Source organism: Gymnoscopelus braueri, assembly GCF_963280865.1.
Source record: "Gymnoscopelus braueri genome assembly, chromosome: 12".
Taxonomy (NCBI): domain Eukaryota; kingdom Metazoa; phylum Chordata; class Actinopteri; order Myctophiformes; family Myctophidae; genus Gymnoscopelus; species Gymnoscopelus braueri.
In genome coordinates, this window is record NC_137614.1 from 34,837,364 (window position 1) to 34,854,131 (window position 16,768).

General features: G+C 43.0%; 1 protein-coding gene across 1 annotated transcript; it reads left to right on the forward strand.

Moving 5' to 3' along the window:
• Window positions 1–1,486: 1,486 nt before the first annotated feature.
• Window positions 1,487–15,921, forward strand: nr1h5 (nuclear receptor subfamily 1, group H, member 5; the record flags this gene model as incomplete). Its single annotated transcript, XM_080444522.1, has 10 exons — window positions 1,487–1,586; window positions 6,686–7,117; window positions 7,513–7,653; window positions 9,325–9,455; window positions 9,944–10,039; window positions 11,060–11,159; window positions 13,261–13,377; window positions 13,942–14,034; window positions 14,251–14,364; window positions 15,734–15,921. Exons 1-10 carry the CDS (start codon window positions 1,490–1,492, stop codon window positions 15,919–15,921), a joined length of 1,509 nt encoding a protein of 502 aa, XP_080300648.1. The 5' UTR covers window positions 1,487–1,489.
• Between the last annotated feature and the right edge of the window lie 847 nt (window positions 15,922–16,768).

Consider the following 16,768-nt stretch of genomic DNA (forward strand, 5'->3'; position numbering starts at 1 on the left):
ATCTCAGATAAAGAACTCTGCCTTTTGTCCCATGACTGATTTAACACATTATCAACAGCTCCTACACGGCACTAAATCGCAGTTATTTGGCTCGAGTTTTGGTGCAAACATACTTTCTTTCTGTTTACCGGTAGTTTTTGGGTTGTACCTTGCGGAGTCTGAAGGCGTTTTTCTTTTTCTTCCATAATCTTCTAAAGACATACCTTGTTACAACTAAATTCACATCCCTGCCTGGGTCTCACCATTGAGAGTGTGTCTGTCCCCTGAGCCACTGCTATCTAGTCTTAAGCCTTTCTTTGGCATAATGAACCAGGGAGTGTGATGTGCTTTGGGTGGGAGGACACCATTAATCCTGGGTAAGCACGCGGTGTGTCAAACACCCCCCCTGATGAGAGATACGGACCAGTGTTAGGGTCACTCCAGCCCTCCAGGCTGTCCAGGCCCCAGCGCCTTCACTCTGACATGCAGGCGAGCACAGAGTTCCCTCATCATCTCCCCAAATCCTGCTGACCGCTGTCCAATATTAACTGCAACACAAACAGAAACAGTGGCAAACAAGAGGCAGAGTAAACATACTCTCAGGGTTCACACAGGACAAACATGGTCTCACTCACATGGCCACGTACACTTGCTTAAACGCATATATTATTAAATGTTAATTGCAGCGTAAATGTACATTGATAAATTTCGGAGAAGGGCAGGGGAGAGGTTACTACTACTACTACTACTACTACTACTACTACTACTACTACTACTGCATTCAGTGGATGGAGAAATATTTCATCAAGCCACAGTCAACACACACACGTACACACACGCACAAGAGACCGGAGTCTCATCCCTGTAGGGAGCACGTTCTCTCCCTCTCTATCCACATCCATCCATCCCATCATCCCTCCATCCCACGTTCTGGTCTGTGAAGTTCCAGCCAGGACCAGCTGCTTGGACCGAGACCCGTCCCTCTCTCATCTTCTCACACTCATCCTGGCCATCCCCTGACTGTCTCTCTCCTCTCCCTCTCTCTCTCTCTCTCTCTCTCTCTCTCTCTCTCTCTCTCTCTCTCTCTCTCTCTCTCTCTCTCTGGGGGATGGCAGGCCCTCTCCCCATCTCATCAGCCCATCCAGAGCTCAGCTGTGCTCTTCTCCTCTCCTCTGTTCCTTGGACTTCTTGAGCTGTGGCATTGCGGGGGCAGTGTCTGTAAAAATAGCCAGTGATATCAGGAGGACAGACGGCTCAGAGACTTGCATGCTCCAGTATTTAGTCTCAGAGCATCCCAGATCCCTTGTAACCCTCTGAATCCTGTGTGTGTGTGTGTGTGTGTGTGTGTGTGTGTGTGTGTGTGTGTGTGTGTGTGCGTGTGCGTGTGCGTGTGTGTGTGTGTGTGTGTGTGTGTGTGTGTGTGTGTGTGTGTGCGTGTGTGCGTGCGTGCGCATGCACGTGTTTGTACAGTTGCAGTATTACTAGCCAGGGTGAGAGTCGATCCGTCCAGATGAGAGAGTGGACTGACTTGGACACGAGCATGTCAGCCGGAGTGTACCATTCAACCTCGGATGGCTACTGTCCCACAGAACAGCTCCAGTATTATGGTGAGAGCAGCTCTTTACTTTCTACTACACAAGGTCACATGCACTTATTTAGATGCATCCATATTGTCCATACTGAAGGAGATAAATATTGAAATTGGACTGAAAGGGATTCGAAAGTCATTGCTATTGTTAACTACTTGTTGCTGATATTGTCATTCAGTCAACTTGTCAATTAGTTCTTACAAAATATAACAACATATTGTGGTTACTATTTTAATAAATGACATTTCGTGAATGTTATTATTATCATTTTTTGGCCTCAATTGATCTCAAACAGAATAAGCTACAGTGTTCAGGTTTCAAATAAGCCATTTCTGTCCATTTGATGTTTTTAGTGGAGTATTTTCTTTACACATGTATTAATTGTGTTAATTTCATTCAGTGTGTAACGGGGCTGCATCCTATCAGTGATGCTCAGCAAACACTGACATCACATGTGCTGTTAAGTGAATCACAGTGTGAGTGAGTGTTGTTGCTAGCCAGGCTTCCATCCACTGCTTGAAGTTTATGTGTCTAATCTAAAAAATATAACCGAAAATAGCAGATCTACAAGTAATATAAAGAATATTTCACAGATCTGAGCAATGTAAACAAAAAGAAGAGAAAATTGCAGACATACAAGCTCACAACTCATCACGATGCAACGTGTTGTGAGCCAGTAGATGTCTATTTTCAAAAAGAGTAGCCAATTAGCATTAGCCAATCAGGATGTGAAAGAAGCTGCTAGTCCTGCTTCCGTCCACTGCTCGCGGTTTACACGTGCGTTGCATCGCCGCGTTCACTCTCAACATTGATGAATGTACGCTAAGGCTTTTTATTTACTGCTCTTGAGTACTCGATGACATGGAAAAATTCTTCCGAGGAAGTTTGGCCGGCTTTCCAATCCACAAGGGAGGCTGAGAGTGTGTTTTTTGGATAGGCTATTTATAATGGAGAGTTGAGACCCCATGTAAAAAAACAAAACAAAAAGCCCTCCCCACTGTGGGGGGTCAGAACGGACCGAGCACCGCTGGGGGTCCGCTAGTTACTGTAAGAGTTGTTAGCGTAGCGTGCGTGGGACAGATGGGAGGTTGAGGAGTGTTTACACAGTGCTGCAATGGTTTACAAACAGTGCTCTTCCACGGCTCTGTCACACAACTGAGAACCACATAGGACACACACACACACACACACACACACACACACACACACACACACACACACACACACACACACACACACACACACACACACACACACACACACACACACACACACACACACACACACTAGTTGGGACAGGAAACATCTGGAAAGATAGAGAGGCAGAGAGCGAGAGAGAGACAAGGAGAGGAGAAATTATGAAAGGTTTAGGTTTGGTCAACTCCATCAACTCAGTGATTCTTCTCAGTTGATGCATGTGTTTGTGCAGCACACACACACACACACACACCCACGCACACACACACACTCACTCAAGTGCAAAGACACATTTTCCTTCTGAAAATGGAATGCTGTGCATGTAGCGCATTGTGAGCTTGTAGAGCTGATATTTGAGGTGACCAGCTCATGTGTCACCAGGTGGACCTGTTACTACTAGGGCAGCATCAGCCAGGTGCTCCTCGTTTCTAGTTAAGGGTGGGGTTTATTGGCACAGGGTATAAAAGGGTGAGCTGCTTTTATTCAGCAGATTCCCCTGCTGTAAGGATGGCATTTCTTAGGAAGAGCTTAAAGCCATGTTTTTTTTTAAATGTATCGGCATGAGGCCTGGTAATTTAAAAAGCATGGTAAAGTATGCTATTATTTCATGCTGGTGTGCTCCTTCTCCTCCTCTGTTACACCAGCCCAATCTTGTATGTATATGTTTTATATGTGCTTGTTGGTTCAGTGTTTTTAAAGCTTACAGTATATACTTAAGTCAGAGAAAAAAAATAATAAAGAGCGTTTTCAATTAAAGACAAACATAAGTTTATTTCCATGCCTCATCCCTTGTTGAAGAGGACCTTCCCTCTAGAAAAAGGTGGTCAAGTAGCCAGTTTAATTTAATGACTTTGTGTGTTTTACTTGTATATCCCCTTCTAAAGCCTCCCCCCGCAACATCATATATTAAAATTGCCTTAAGGTAGGACCGGCAGGCGAGCGGGCTGGCTGGCGGACCACTTCGTCATGCTCATCTCATGTCACTATGACTCAGCCATAACCATATAAGGAGTTGCCAATGCAGCCATGCCCAAATATGGAGTGTGTTGTCTTACCTCAATGTCATCATGGCATCAGTCAGCTCCATATATGGGCACAAAAGGGGGCATGCCCAATATGGGCATAAACTGATGACATCAGCGATCTCCATATGTGGGCATATTGGTCGGATCGACGGTGCGACTTAGGTGTGAGGGCCGCTACTAGTAAGTGTCAGGTTTAAAGAGCTGGTGCCATGTTTTTGCACTTTTTCTGTTCTTCATGTGTCTATGAGGTTGATAGAACTTCATTAAGCCCCCCGGTGGTGTTTTTATGGTGTTTTATGTCTTCTCTGACTATTTGGAGTTTCTTCCTGGAGGCTGAAACCTTGAGGGTCAAACGTGCCAATAGAGAAACAGCGCTTTAGTGACATCACAAAGCCATACCCTCCCCCTCATTATCATAACACAACAGGTGTGGGCATGAGAAGGAGGAGGAGGGACTAGGACAGGTGGGTGGTGCTAAGGTGGTGGAGGAGGTGCTAAGGTGAGAACCAGGTATACTTAATGAACTGGAGGCGTGTCCACATAAAAACAACATTTTAACACTTAAGGTCCTTACACACCGGGGCGAATTCTTCATGCGAATAAATACGTTTTTTTTTAAAACCTTATAAAGTCAATGCAAGCGTCCACATCAGTTTCGCGAAGCGAAAAAGCGTCTTTTAATTATTCGGAACGAGTCCGAATTTTGCGTATATTCGCATATTCGCCGGTGTGTAAGGACCTTAACTGTACACTTTTTTTTTTTTGAAAAAAATCCTTACATAATAATAATACCTTATGATCAGGTTTTAGGGTTGAAAAATATCATGGCACCCCATCTTTAAGACTCTGAGACATGACACGAGAAGTAAATTTCTCTTTCAACGGGTGTGGGTTTATTCCTCCCAGACTTATGATGTGAGAGCAAAATGGCCGCCTTGTGGTTAAGACACCCAACCATGGAACTCTATGGCAGTTCAAAATGTGAGTGTCTTAACCAGCACTTAAAGTTGGAATCTGTTTGAAATCTGTTTTCATGTCCCACCCGGGATTCGAACCTGGGTCTCCAGCATGAGTGAGCAAAATTCTACCGTTCATTCAAGACCCCGTCCTCACTCGGTAAGGGGAGATGGTTTGCCAGAAGCTTATGAGCTTCAGGCAGTACTACTGGGCAATCAGTAGCTACCTAAAAAGAAAAATCCTACCCTAAAATTGTCTAATTTTAATCTAAAATTGTCTAATCTTAGTCTAAAATTGTACCCATTCTGCCACTGTGTATGTGTGAGTTATATTGTATTAGCCATACAGCTACCATACAGATTGGATAAAATTACATTTTATTCATTAAAATAAGTTGCAGCTTTAAAACAATTCTTCAACCCTCAAATGACATGCTTGCTTCCTATGAAATCAGAGTTCATGTTTCAGTCTTGCCAATGATGCAATATCTCCTGAAAATTGTCCTTTGAATTTCTGTCTCAAAACCATGCTGGCATTTGGACAGGCTCTCCCTTTAATCAGGGACACTTTCCGGATAAACCCAGCCCTTGTGGTTCAGCTGTGATTTAACCACATGAACCCTAGCGTCCCTATTCTGCGGCAAACATTAGCAAAAAATGGATCTACAAGCTCTCGACTGACGCTTTGTGTGCTTTTATATTGGTTGATTTTGGCGAAAATATTTGGTGTAGAGGGAAATAAGGAGCAGCCCAAGTATAGAGCCCTGAGGGAACCTGGTCAGCTAAGTATGTAGGGTTGAGGTGGTTAAGAATACACTAGTGGCCACACACGTTTCCTCTGCAGAGCAACATGCACAGAACACAACAAACCACAAGCTGCTGTTCCACACTCTGAAGACATTTCCGCCAGGCGCCGCAAAACAAAATACATAACCATAAAAGACAATGTCCAGAAGAACTATCAAACAGGCAGACGGCGCTGGAACCTCTCAGCTGCATCCTGTTCATGGGGTTCAAACTAGTTGACCATCGGTCTCACACTTTTTTATTATGTCCCCTGAGACCAATAAAAAGCACGAGGTCACAGATGAATCACGTCAGATGGTGAACAAGGATCACATTCCTACAGTGCACTTTGTCTTTCTACAGCAACGTGACCGTCACAATTGCACTGTATGGAATGATCATTCACTTTCTGTTTTGTCATTAACTACGCAAGTGGATTCCCCCTAGGCCAGACCTGTGCAGAAAAGTCTATCTTAATTTATAATCTATTGCACAACAGTGTCGCTTGTCAAAAAAGAACGGTTCCTTTCGGCAAGCTACACCGCCGTGCTACAGAGTGACTCGCAGGACCAAGGCAAGGACAGGAACAGCAAAACATTCTGACCAATAAGTCCTGAGTTATTATTACTTAACACAGTAACTTCTGCTGTACTCTAATGAGTACAAGGGTGCTTCTAGTCAAAGGTGAAATGCTAAAAGTTAAAAAATTAAATAATGGTGAGCACTCAGTTGATTGCAGTCTTAATTGCATGTGTCACATACACTGAGGAAGGCGCAAGGCCAAAACGTTGTGCATCTGTTTGTGTGATTAGTTGATTAAATAATAAATCAAGACCGCAATCAAGTGGGTGTTCTAAGGGGTCTCTTTTTCATTATTGTCTCCACCAGGCTGGCCAGCCAAAGGCTGGAGACTATGTTTTTCGCTCCTGTCCGTCCGTCCGTTCATCCGCTCGTCTGTCCGTATGTCCATCTGTGAACAGCACCGTTGGACTGAGTAGGCCCAGGAAGAACCGCCACCCCAAATGTTTCAAATTGGTGGCACTATAACTGCCCACTTCACATTTTGGCATATAACTCTTGAATCATGATGAAACTCCTCTCATATAAGCCATGGCTATTTGTGCTACTACTATCCCACCCCCATCCCATCCAGACATGCTGGGCGACCCTCTGGGCTTCCCATTCCAGGACCCTGACCTCCAGGCGCTCCCTTACAGCCAGCAGCAGTACAGCTCTATCAACCTCCCCTTCTCCCTCTATGGCTCCCCATCGTCGTCCTCCACCTCCTCCACCTCCTCCGCCTCCTCCCAACCCTACCATCCCTCCTACTCTTACAGTCCTCACTGCCTGGAGGCTCCCTGCGATCCCAGCCCCGAGCCCCAGTGTGTGGGCCTGGGCCTGGGCCTGGGCCTGGGCTTTGGCCTGGGTCTGGGCCGGCCGGTTGGGATGGGAGGCCTGGCCCTGAGCCGGAGGAACCGACTGGGGCCTGGAGGAAGGGTGAAGGTGCAGGACGAGCTGTGCGTGGTGTGTGGGGACAGAGCGTCTGGGTATCACTACAATGCTCTCACCTGCGAGGGATGCAAAGGTAATGGGAAAGATTTAGTCTGTGGGTGGGTTGTACCATAACTGGAGGACATTTAGGCATTAACGCTTTTGAAAAGCTTTATTTATTTTATTATTTTATGTATTTAAGAAAAACAGGTAATAAACGTTGAAGCATTACATTCTGATAGTAAGCATTGCTATGGTGTTTGTTCACTAACAGCAGGGGTCTCCCCATCTCCCCAGTAAACAGAAAATAAAGTTTCAGAACCCCACAAAGATCATTTATCAGCTTAATTTGAACAAACAAACACTCTATAGCAATGATTGCTATATATAGAGCTATTTAACAGTTATTTTGTAGACTTTTTTGTCACTTATACACAACAACATTAACCACAATGAAGTTTTTGCTATCGCTCGACATGGTTGTTTCAGGTTTCTTCAGGCGGAGTGTGACTAAAAAGGCGGTGTACCGCTGTAAGAGTGGCGGCAGCTGTGAGATGGACATGTACATGAGGAGGAAGTGTCAAGACTGTCGCCTGAGGAAATGTCGAGCTGTGGGCATGCTGGCTGAATGTAAGGACCAACCGCGGTCTCTGAACACTGGTCGCCCCATAATGGATGATAATGAGGATGATCAAGTGCATTTATTTAACTTCATTTCACCTTGGCTGGGAGTGTCCTGCTGAGAGCAAGGAGCCCTGCTAGTAAAATTAAAAGACGAAAAAGATTCACAGAAGACGGTTAACTAGAAATACCACATTGTGGTTGTATGCCTCCGCCAACCAGTTGCCATTTACATCCATGTCTGTCCAGACTCATATAGTATATCTCTGCTGTCCAGCCCGAACCTGCTAACTCCAAAACGCTCATTGTTCAGGAAACGAAAAAACAAAATATACGTTTTTCAGGAAATGAAGAAAACCTTATATTTTTAAAACAAAGCAATACTGCCTCATCAAAGTTGGTATAGTGACTTTATATATCGTCAGATACATGTGTCATTATATTATCACCACTTTACCCAAATCCAGCGCAAGTGGAGATAGTAGTTTCAGACGAGCAGAAAACAAGCTGAAATGGAGTTAGGTGTCCAAACAACAATAGCTCCACTTGCTGCTGAGGGAGAGGTTTCAAAAGGGTACACATTTCCAAAAGCTAACAATGGATCTCCAAGCTCACAATGCATAACAACAACGTGTGAATTAAGGCCCTGATGCTTCATGACACTTATATAGGCCAACAACAATAAACAGGACTTTAAATATTACAATAACTTTTGCAAAGAGGGGTTCACAGAATTGGAGTTTCAGTAGCGCGAGTAGCGCGAGTCGTGACAGAAATGCTATCAACTCCTTTCTTCTTGTCACATTGCTCTCTTCATTAAACACTTCATAGATTCTAGAAATATAATTATATTATATTATATTATATAAGCGCTCTGTTCTGTGTTGTGAAAAGGCTGCAGCTGAGTAGAGAGGGGGAGTTGTTTGTTTTTGACGGACAGTTTGAGGATCCAATGTTGGGAGTTGGGAGGTTTCGTCAGAGGCGCTTTTTAATACTTTTCATTGGTTCAAATGTTTAAATCTTTTACACAGACGTAAAGGGTGTTCAATAGCGTTGATTTATGAAAAAAAATGAGTTAGCTGGTTCGTCCCGGACACCGACGATATGTATCCAATCCAATCCACTTTATTTGTATAGCACATTTCACAACCAGGGTTTACAAAGTGCTGTACAGAAAATCATGCAAAATACACTGTTAAAACTTGCAGCATGCAATAATCATGTAGTGAATGAAGAAGGAATTAATTTAATTAATATAAATGTGTGATGTCACAGCGACCTTGACCTTTGACATTTGACCTCCTACTTCTAATCCGTTCATCCTTGAGTCCAAGCGGAAATTTTAGCCAAATGTCCTGAAATTACATCCAGGTGATCCTAAGATATAGTGGCTATTGTTGTAGCCGATGGGGGCATAAAACATGACATGGCTCAGGTTTTTATATTTGGTTTGATCCCAGGGTTCGCACATCCCAAGGTTCTTATCAAATAGTCGAACACTGTTTTTAAATCGGCACTACAGAGAAATATCTACTGGGCGCTTGTTAGCATTTTGTAGCAATGCTCAGCTTTCAGTCAGTATGCCAAATTCACTAATGCTAATAGAATAACTTGGTTAGAAAAGCATGCAGCCTGCTCCTAGCAGGGGTTTGAGTGAGTGGTGCATGTGTTCCCATACAGGTCTACTGACAGAAGTGCAGTGTCAGTCCAAGAGGCTGAGGAAGGGAACCAAAGCCAGGGGAGTACAGGAAGAGGAGGACAGCACAGACAGCAGCCGGAGGGTCAGCTCCACCAGCAGACTGCAAGGACAGGTAGACCTCTACACTGAGCTCAGCAGAGCTTTGCTTTTAGTTGAGTTTTTCTTACGTTTTCTTTCCAATTCTCTTCTCTTCTCTTCTCTTCTCTTCTCTTCTCTTCTCTTCTCTTCTCTTCTCTTCTCTTCTCTTCTCTTCTCTTCTCTTCTCATCTCTTCTCTTCTCTTCTCTTCTACTTCCTTTACACATTTACACACTATTTACACCTTGTAACAAAGCACAAAAACATCTGAAACGTACAATAATATTACATAACCGCTTGTAATTCCGTTATGCATTATTGTGTGTGTGTGTGTGTGTGTGTGTGTGTGTGTGTGTGTGTGTGTGTGTGTGTGTGTGTGTGTGTGTGTGTGTGTGTGTGTGTGTGTGTGTGTGTGTGTGTGTGTGTGTGTGTGTGTGTGTGTGTGTGTGTGTGTGTGTGTGTGTGTGTGTGTGTGTGTGCTTGCACGTGCGTGCGTGCGTGCGTGCGTGTGTGTGTACTGTAGGTACTATCGGCCAGTTTATCCAGAGAACAGAAGCTGGCGTTGGACAGAATGGTGGAGGCTCATAGGCAGTACAGGGCACAGAACACACACAACAGGGTGGGTCACCAATTCACCACCCCTACATGTACTGTATATGCAGTGACTTTCAGGTCACTAGACACACTCACTTTGCTGAGGTCTCTTGTGTTCTGAGAAACCCTGTGATGTCACTGGCAGTTTGTTTTAAAGGCGCTGTGATATTCTTTGGTTAAAACAGTTGTTTTTGTTAAAAAGCTCTATGGGGGTACAGGGGTCTCCCTGTCTCTCCAGCTCTTTAGTAAGCAGAATGCATCCCATGTCTATAATGCATTATAAGCATACTTATAATACATTATATTCTGCTTATAACGCTATAATTATAGTTATAAGAAGAGTTTTGTTTTGGCAAGGATCATAAATTGCCATGGTTGTAATGCATTATAATAATCTTATAATATAATCACTGTTATAATGCACTATAGTGTGATTATAAGTCACTATAAGTGGTCTATGTGTGCTATAAGTAAAGTTATTACATTCCTGAAGGTGTAGGCAGAAAGCCTTGTGGGTTATTCTTTTATGAATTGAATGCTATATATTTTCCTTTGATTGAAGCACCCAATGACCACTTGCAGTGACATATAATCATACTACTAGTAGGTTTTGAAGGTATTGAACGACATAGTGTAGGGCGTTTCTTATGGTTTTTACATTGGACAACACAGTGTAGCATGGCATTTAAGATATGGGATGCATAGCAAGCGTTACCAAATTATTATTTTTTTAAATGTAATTTTCAGGTGAGACACCAATGTCATTCAATCAGGGAGAACCCATTTATCACTTTCAGTGATAAATAGTTTTCCAGTTCTAATTGTGTGTGCTCATGTTATTTTTTAATCACTTCCGATTTCACTTGTTTATCCTGTATCCTGTATGAGTGCTCTCTCCTGACTGGATAAACTTGGTATCCCGACAAAAGAGGAGACCCCTGAACACTATATATATAGCAATGACTACTATCAGAATAGAGCTATTTAGCACTTGTTTTAACACAAAATAAATACCACCTTTAAGCTGCTATGTGCATTTGTGCAGATGTTCGATTGGCCGTGTGCCGAAGATGATGAAGATAGACTGTCTGAAGTAATGCCACCACACTTAGAGAGACTGCTGCAGTTCTCCAGAACAGTGCCGGGTAAGAAGGACTGGATCAATGCTTTCCTGTGAACACAAAACCCTGCCATAGACATAAAGTGGTAAATATCCTTGTTTTCACATCGAAGAGGGAAGGAGAGTAAACGCTTAGTGTTGAGTTACAGGTTACTCTGTACATGTTCAAGCGTTCCAAGAATTAACTTTATTGTCACGTCACAGGTTTACAGGTGAAAAGAAGTGGGTGAAATTCAAGCTCCATCATTTCTTCTATTTTCAGAAAGAGAGAAGAAGAAAGGGGAGGGAGAAAAATCAAACAGTAAAGAAACATATCTAGGAGAACAAGACAAATCTAAGATATCTACATATATTCACATAGCATAAAACCAGCAGATACAATATGAGGTTAAACATAATCTGCAAAAATGGTAACGCATCGGTATACAGGTCCACATAGCAGCAGGTATGAACATTAGACATAAGGTGCAAAAAAAGAAAGAAAGTATTCCATATTGGACAGAAACTTCACAGGTAAGAATCCACATGGCAGGTCCACAGGGAATGTAAAGTCTGCATAAAGGAACAGATCCACATAAAGAGAGGAAAACAGTCAGTAATCAAGGAGAGTGTTCCAGTTGACATGCTAGCCTGGTGACAGGCGGTCATCAAGCCTTGTTCAACAGCGGAAGCTGTTCAGAAATGTGATGGTCTGGCACATGATATTACGGTAGGCCTCCTCGCCTGGCCACGGTCGTAGTAGGGATTAGAACAGCTTGTGGCTGGAGTGGGGCATGCCCTTGATGATACGGTTGTCTTGTAGTAACTTGTTTGGCTTCAGAGTAAATTGATAAATTGTATCATGTCAGTATCATGCCAGTATATTATGGTCAGTATCTTATCAGTATAATGGTCAGTCAGTATCATGGTCAGTGTCATGGTCAGTATCATGTCAGTGTTATGGTCAGTATGTCAGTAGTCAGTATCATGGTCACGTAAATTGTTGATCAATCTGGAGAGACAAGTTGTTTGAGAATCAATTTTTACTGAACACGATTTAGCGTTAACCCCATCACAGACCAATTATAGTTTCATGATCTAATTGATTAATTAATTACATACATCCATAGCATATTTAGGGTAGAACTGTAGCAAGGACATTTTTAATGGGACATTAAATACAGCTCAGGATGGCCTAAAGCTGCACTACTTTCAAAAGACCAAATTACTCTTGTGCATAGACGTGGGCATGTTAGGAATTCAACTCAAAACACATCTTAGAATAGAATGTCCAATGAACAGCAGACTGTATCTTCTAGAATCAGTCTCTAGAATCATTCTGTGAAGAAATACAGATCTTGGGTCAAAACTTCAACTGGTACTGTCAAAGATGTCCATGCATGATGTCAATGGTCTAAGCATTTTGAAATACATATATTTTAGCATTATTTCCTGCTGTTAGATGGTGATGATATATTGCATAACTTGATCTCATTTGGTAGATTATGGACATATTTCCTCAGAGAATATAAGAAAATGTGACGAGGTCTACTAATGGCATGGGTTCCCTGTGGATCTCTGATGTCAGTTGATAATGGCATTCTGATGATTTCAGTCTTGCCTGAATATGAAGGGTCTTGAACTAGAGGCCTTTTCTTTTTTTTTAATTGCTAGAGTCTGTGATTATATCTGTTGCTATTTTAACTGCCTACATTTATTGCTATTTTCAACCAATGCACCTCATGTATATATTTGACATTGCTCGTATTATATTAGGACAATTTTACTTATCTGACTTTCTCTATTCTTCACCATTTTCTTGAAACTGCAAATGTTGGCTTGTATGATAAGGAATTTCACCCACTCTTCTACACCTGCAAACCTGTGATGTGGAATCTAAATCTGGACGGCGGAAGGTGGATCTGAGATTTTGAATTCACAATATGTGAAAAATTATTCAGGGATTTACTTCCTTGGCCTACTGGCACCGTGCACAAGAAATGTGTCTCGGATCAGACCAGTGGTTTACCAGATTAGCTGCAAACTATGAAACAAAAGGCTGGTAAACAAGGATAGCTGCAGACAGACACACACAGAGACCGACGTAAAGATTTAAATCCAGTAAACAGATGATGTCTGCCTTGCAGGCTTTGACCTCTTGGACGTTTCGGACCAGAGCACCCTCCTGTCCAGCTGCTCACTTGAGGTCATGTTCCTCATGTCAGCTCAGCAGTTCTCCCACAATCCCACAGCACCAAGCCCAGGTAAACCCTCTATCTCTCTCTCTCTCTCTCTCTCTCTCTCTCTCTCTCTCTCTCTCTCCCTCTCTCACACGGCAAGCGCACACACACACACACACACACACACACACACACACACACACACACACACACACACACACACACACACACACACACACACACACACACACACACACACACACACACACACACACACACACACACACACACACACACACATTGGCCAAGAGAAGCGAAAGACAGACAACCCGGACATGACAGTGCAGCTCGTCTCCATCTGATGGGATCATTGTGCAGCGAAAATAGTCAATCTACAAGCTCACAATACTTCGCATCATGACACGTTGTGAGCCTGTACACTATTCTTAAAAAGGGGAACCACAAATAGGGCGAGGTTAATATGGTTGGTAATGTTATAGCATTGTGGTCCCCTATGTCTGGCTTCCATGATTTCATGGTCCCTCTAGTCTGTAGGATCCCTCAGCGAGCAACAGTACTGTAGGTGTTTGGAGTCTTTTTATACCAGGTTTATTTGGGAAGGCATTTCAGTGATGTGTTTCCTATTAGCAGCCTTGCAGCCTTTCAGCATCTCAACGCACGACTGGCCGAGGAGCCTGGAGACCAGGGAGAAGCTCCATAGTGGGACATCCTTCAGTTCAGGTGAGACGTCTGTCTCTCCTACATTGTGTCCCTCTCAGCTTTCCTACTATCTCCTACACTGTCTCTTTCTCAGCTTTCCTACTGCCTCCCTCTCCTACACTGCCTCCCTCCCAGCTTCCCTACTGTCTGTCTCTCCTACGCTGTCTCCCTCTCAACTTTCTGTCTCAATACCCAAAAATATTAAAAGTTTTTTTTCTGATTGTCTTTCTTGTCTAGATGTCAATGAAGATTTTCTAGGGCCGGTGTTTAACTTCTTCCACAGCATGACAGCGTTGCGAGTGACGGAGGCCGAATATGTCCTGCTAACTGCTACAGCCTTGCTTTGCTCAGGTCAGAGTCAGTCAAGTCTGTCATTCTCTCTGTTGTGAGCATTAATCACTTAAGCCCTATATACTTCATTGTACAACAAATGGCAAGAACAGCCTATCTAAATGTAGATCATCTATTTTCACTATTTAAAAAAAAAGAATGTTTTTCACCTACATGGGATGCCCAAATTATGGATGCCAGGGTCCCATTTGCACAAATAATTACTAAGAACGTCCCTTAGGTTCAGATACAGTGATGCCCAAATGATTCTTACACAATGATTAACTCAAGCCTATCTCAGCAGTCCTTTTTGGAATAGCCCTAGTTATAGATTTCTTCTCTTTGCAAGGACATTGGATCTATTTCAGTGATAATACTGCTCTGCACTCAGATGTCACCGTTCTGCAAGGCTGAGTACAGTAACACAAAGTCACAGGTCACATGTACAGTTTGTTTTATTAAAAACCTTTATTTAACTAGGTTAAAAAAAAGAAGAAAAAAAGACTATTAGCCCCTAGACCAGAGTCTGTACTTCTCCATGGTAGTTTCTCATTTTCAGTTGTCAGAAGGGTGGCGCTAGAAGAAAAACCATGGGATTACCTAAATCAGTAGGGTTCACCCTGGAATCTGCTCATAAGATTGTGAGATACTGTATGTATATCGAGTGAAACATTGATATTTTGGCCTGAGGGTGGCACTAGAGCAAAGGTCATAGGGTTACTCAGATAGCGTTCATCTTCCGGGGAGCTTGAATGAGCTCAGCAAGTTTCATGGTGCTTGTAGTGTTTCTCAATGGGGGTGATTTTTTTTTCTCTCATTAACTCAACAGTCAAATGAGGTGTGTTTTCTGAATTGTGTGTAGTTGCACGTTTTGTTTTAGGGTAATGATGGAAGATGGGGGTTTGTACAGGTGGAACATTTTCTGGAAAGAATGCTACAGCCTCATTTCTACGCCGTTGTAGGGCGGTGTTGCTTGACGAAAAGAACACATTTACAAGCCAACAACTTGTCACGATGCAACGCTTTGTTGGCATGTTGTTGGCATGTGACAGGGCCTGACAGGGCCACGACAGCCCTGCCATTCAGTGCTGTGAGAGTGGCCTGATGTGACAGGGCCCTATCATGGTCAGTATCATGGTCAGTATCATGTCGGTGTCATGGTCAGTATCATGTCAGTATCATGTTCAATATCATGGTCATTGGTCAGTATCTGGTAATATGGTCAGGTCTTTAAATTCACCAAGAGATATTGGGTCTGTATATTTTTTGGGACATGAATAGCGTGGTTGGTGGCGCCAGGGTTTTCGCGGGTAATCTGGCAAGTGCACATATTCAGCCCCCTTTCTCTCTCTCTCTCTCTCTCTCTCTCTCTCTCTCTCTGTGAAAGTAGACCGAGCAGCACTGCATGTCACCAGCTGTGTGGAGAGCATGCAGGAAGTGGTCCTGGAGCTGTTGTCCAGGGTGTGTGGCTCCCTGGGCAGAGGGGGACCCCAGCGCTTTGGCCGCCTGCTGGGGAGACTGACGGAGCTCCGGACGCTCCGCCACAACCACCTCCTCCTGCTTCAACAGCAGCCTTGACACTGGGAGAGAATAGAAAAGTGGGTCCCTTGTAAATCTAAATTGTGGTTTCCTCAGGAAGCACATTTTGACTGGATTGAGGATAGGAAACATAGACGGCGAATCGATCCCTACCCTCCGCATTGGTCGTGCCAAGAACTTCCACCTGCCGGAATGTACCAGAATTGAGCATCTGCATGGGATCATTTTCCCAACAGTACATACACACAGGGTTCGATTTTCTGGGAGGATCAGGGGGAAATCCATGCCCTTCCTTTTGATATCTTTTGATATCCCCCCTTTTTTTTTTGCTGGTGGGGAAATCCCCACTTCTGGTCAGACTGAATTTCAGTAAATACCTGATACATTGATATTTATGTTTGATCAAATCACAATTTAACAATTTAATAAATAAATAAAAAAGTATGTTAAACACATTAACCACGGTGTCTCTATTTTGGGCAAATTTTCTAAATATTTCAAAAATGTTTCATTTAAAAAATAGCAAAAAATAGCAGATCCACCCTGCATACACAGCAATTAAGAGAATTATTTAACTCTCAGAATGTAATTACCGCTCTGGATTTTTCTGTGCACCAATTAATTGGTGCACAGAAAAATCCTATTAACACTTAACCTAATAACAGAACTGAGATTAAACTCCTGGTTTGGGTCTCAGGGCCCTATTTTCTATTTTTTTGTTTTGAGAGGCCAATGTAATTTTATAGGTCATTTTATATGGGTTACAAGTTTATAAGAAACACATACAAACACTTAGGTATTACTCTGTATGTCAAAAGATGTAAAAAAATAAAAAATAAATAAATACATAAAAAGTTATTTGAGATGAGGTGGTTTTTGTTTTCGT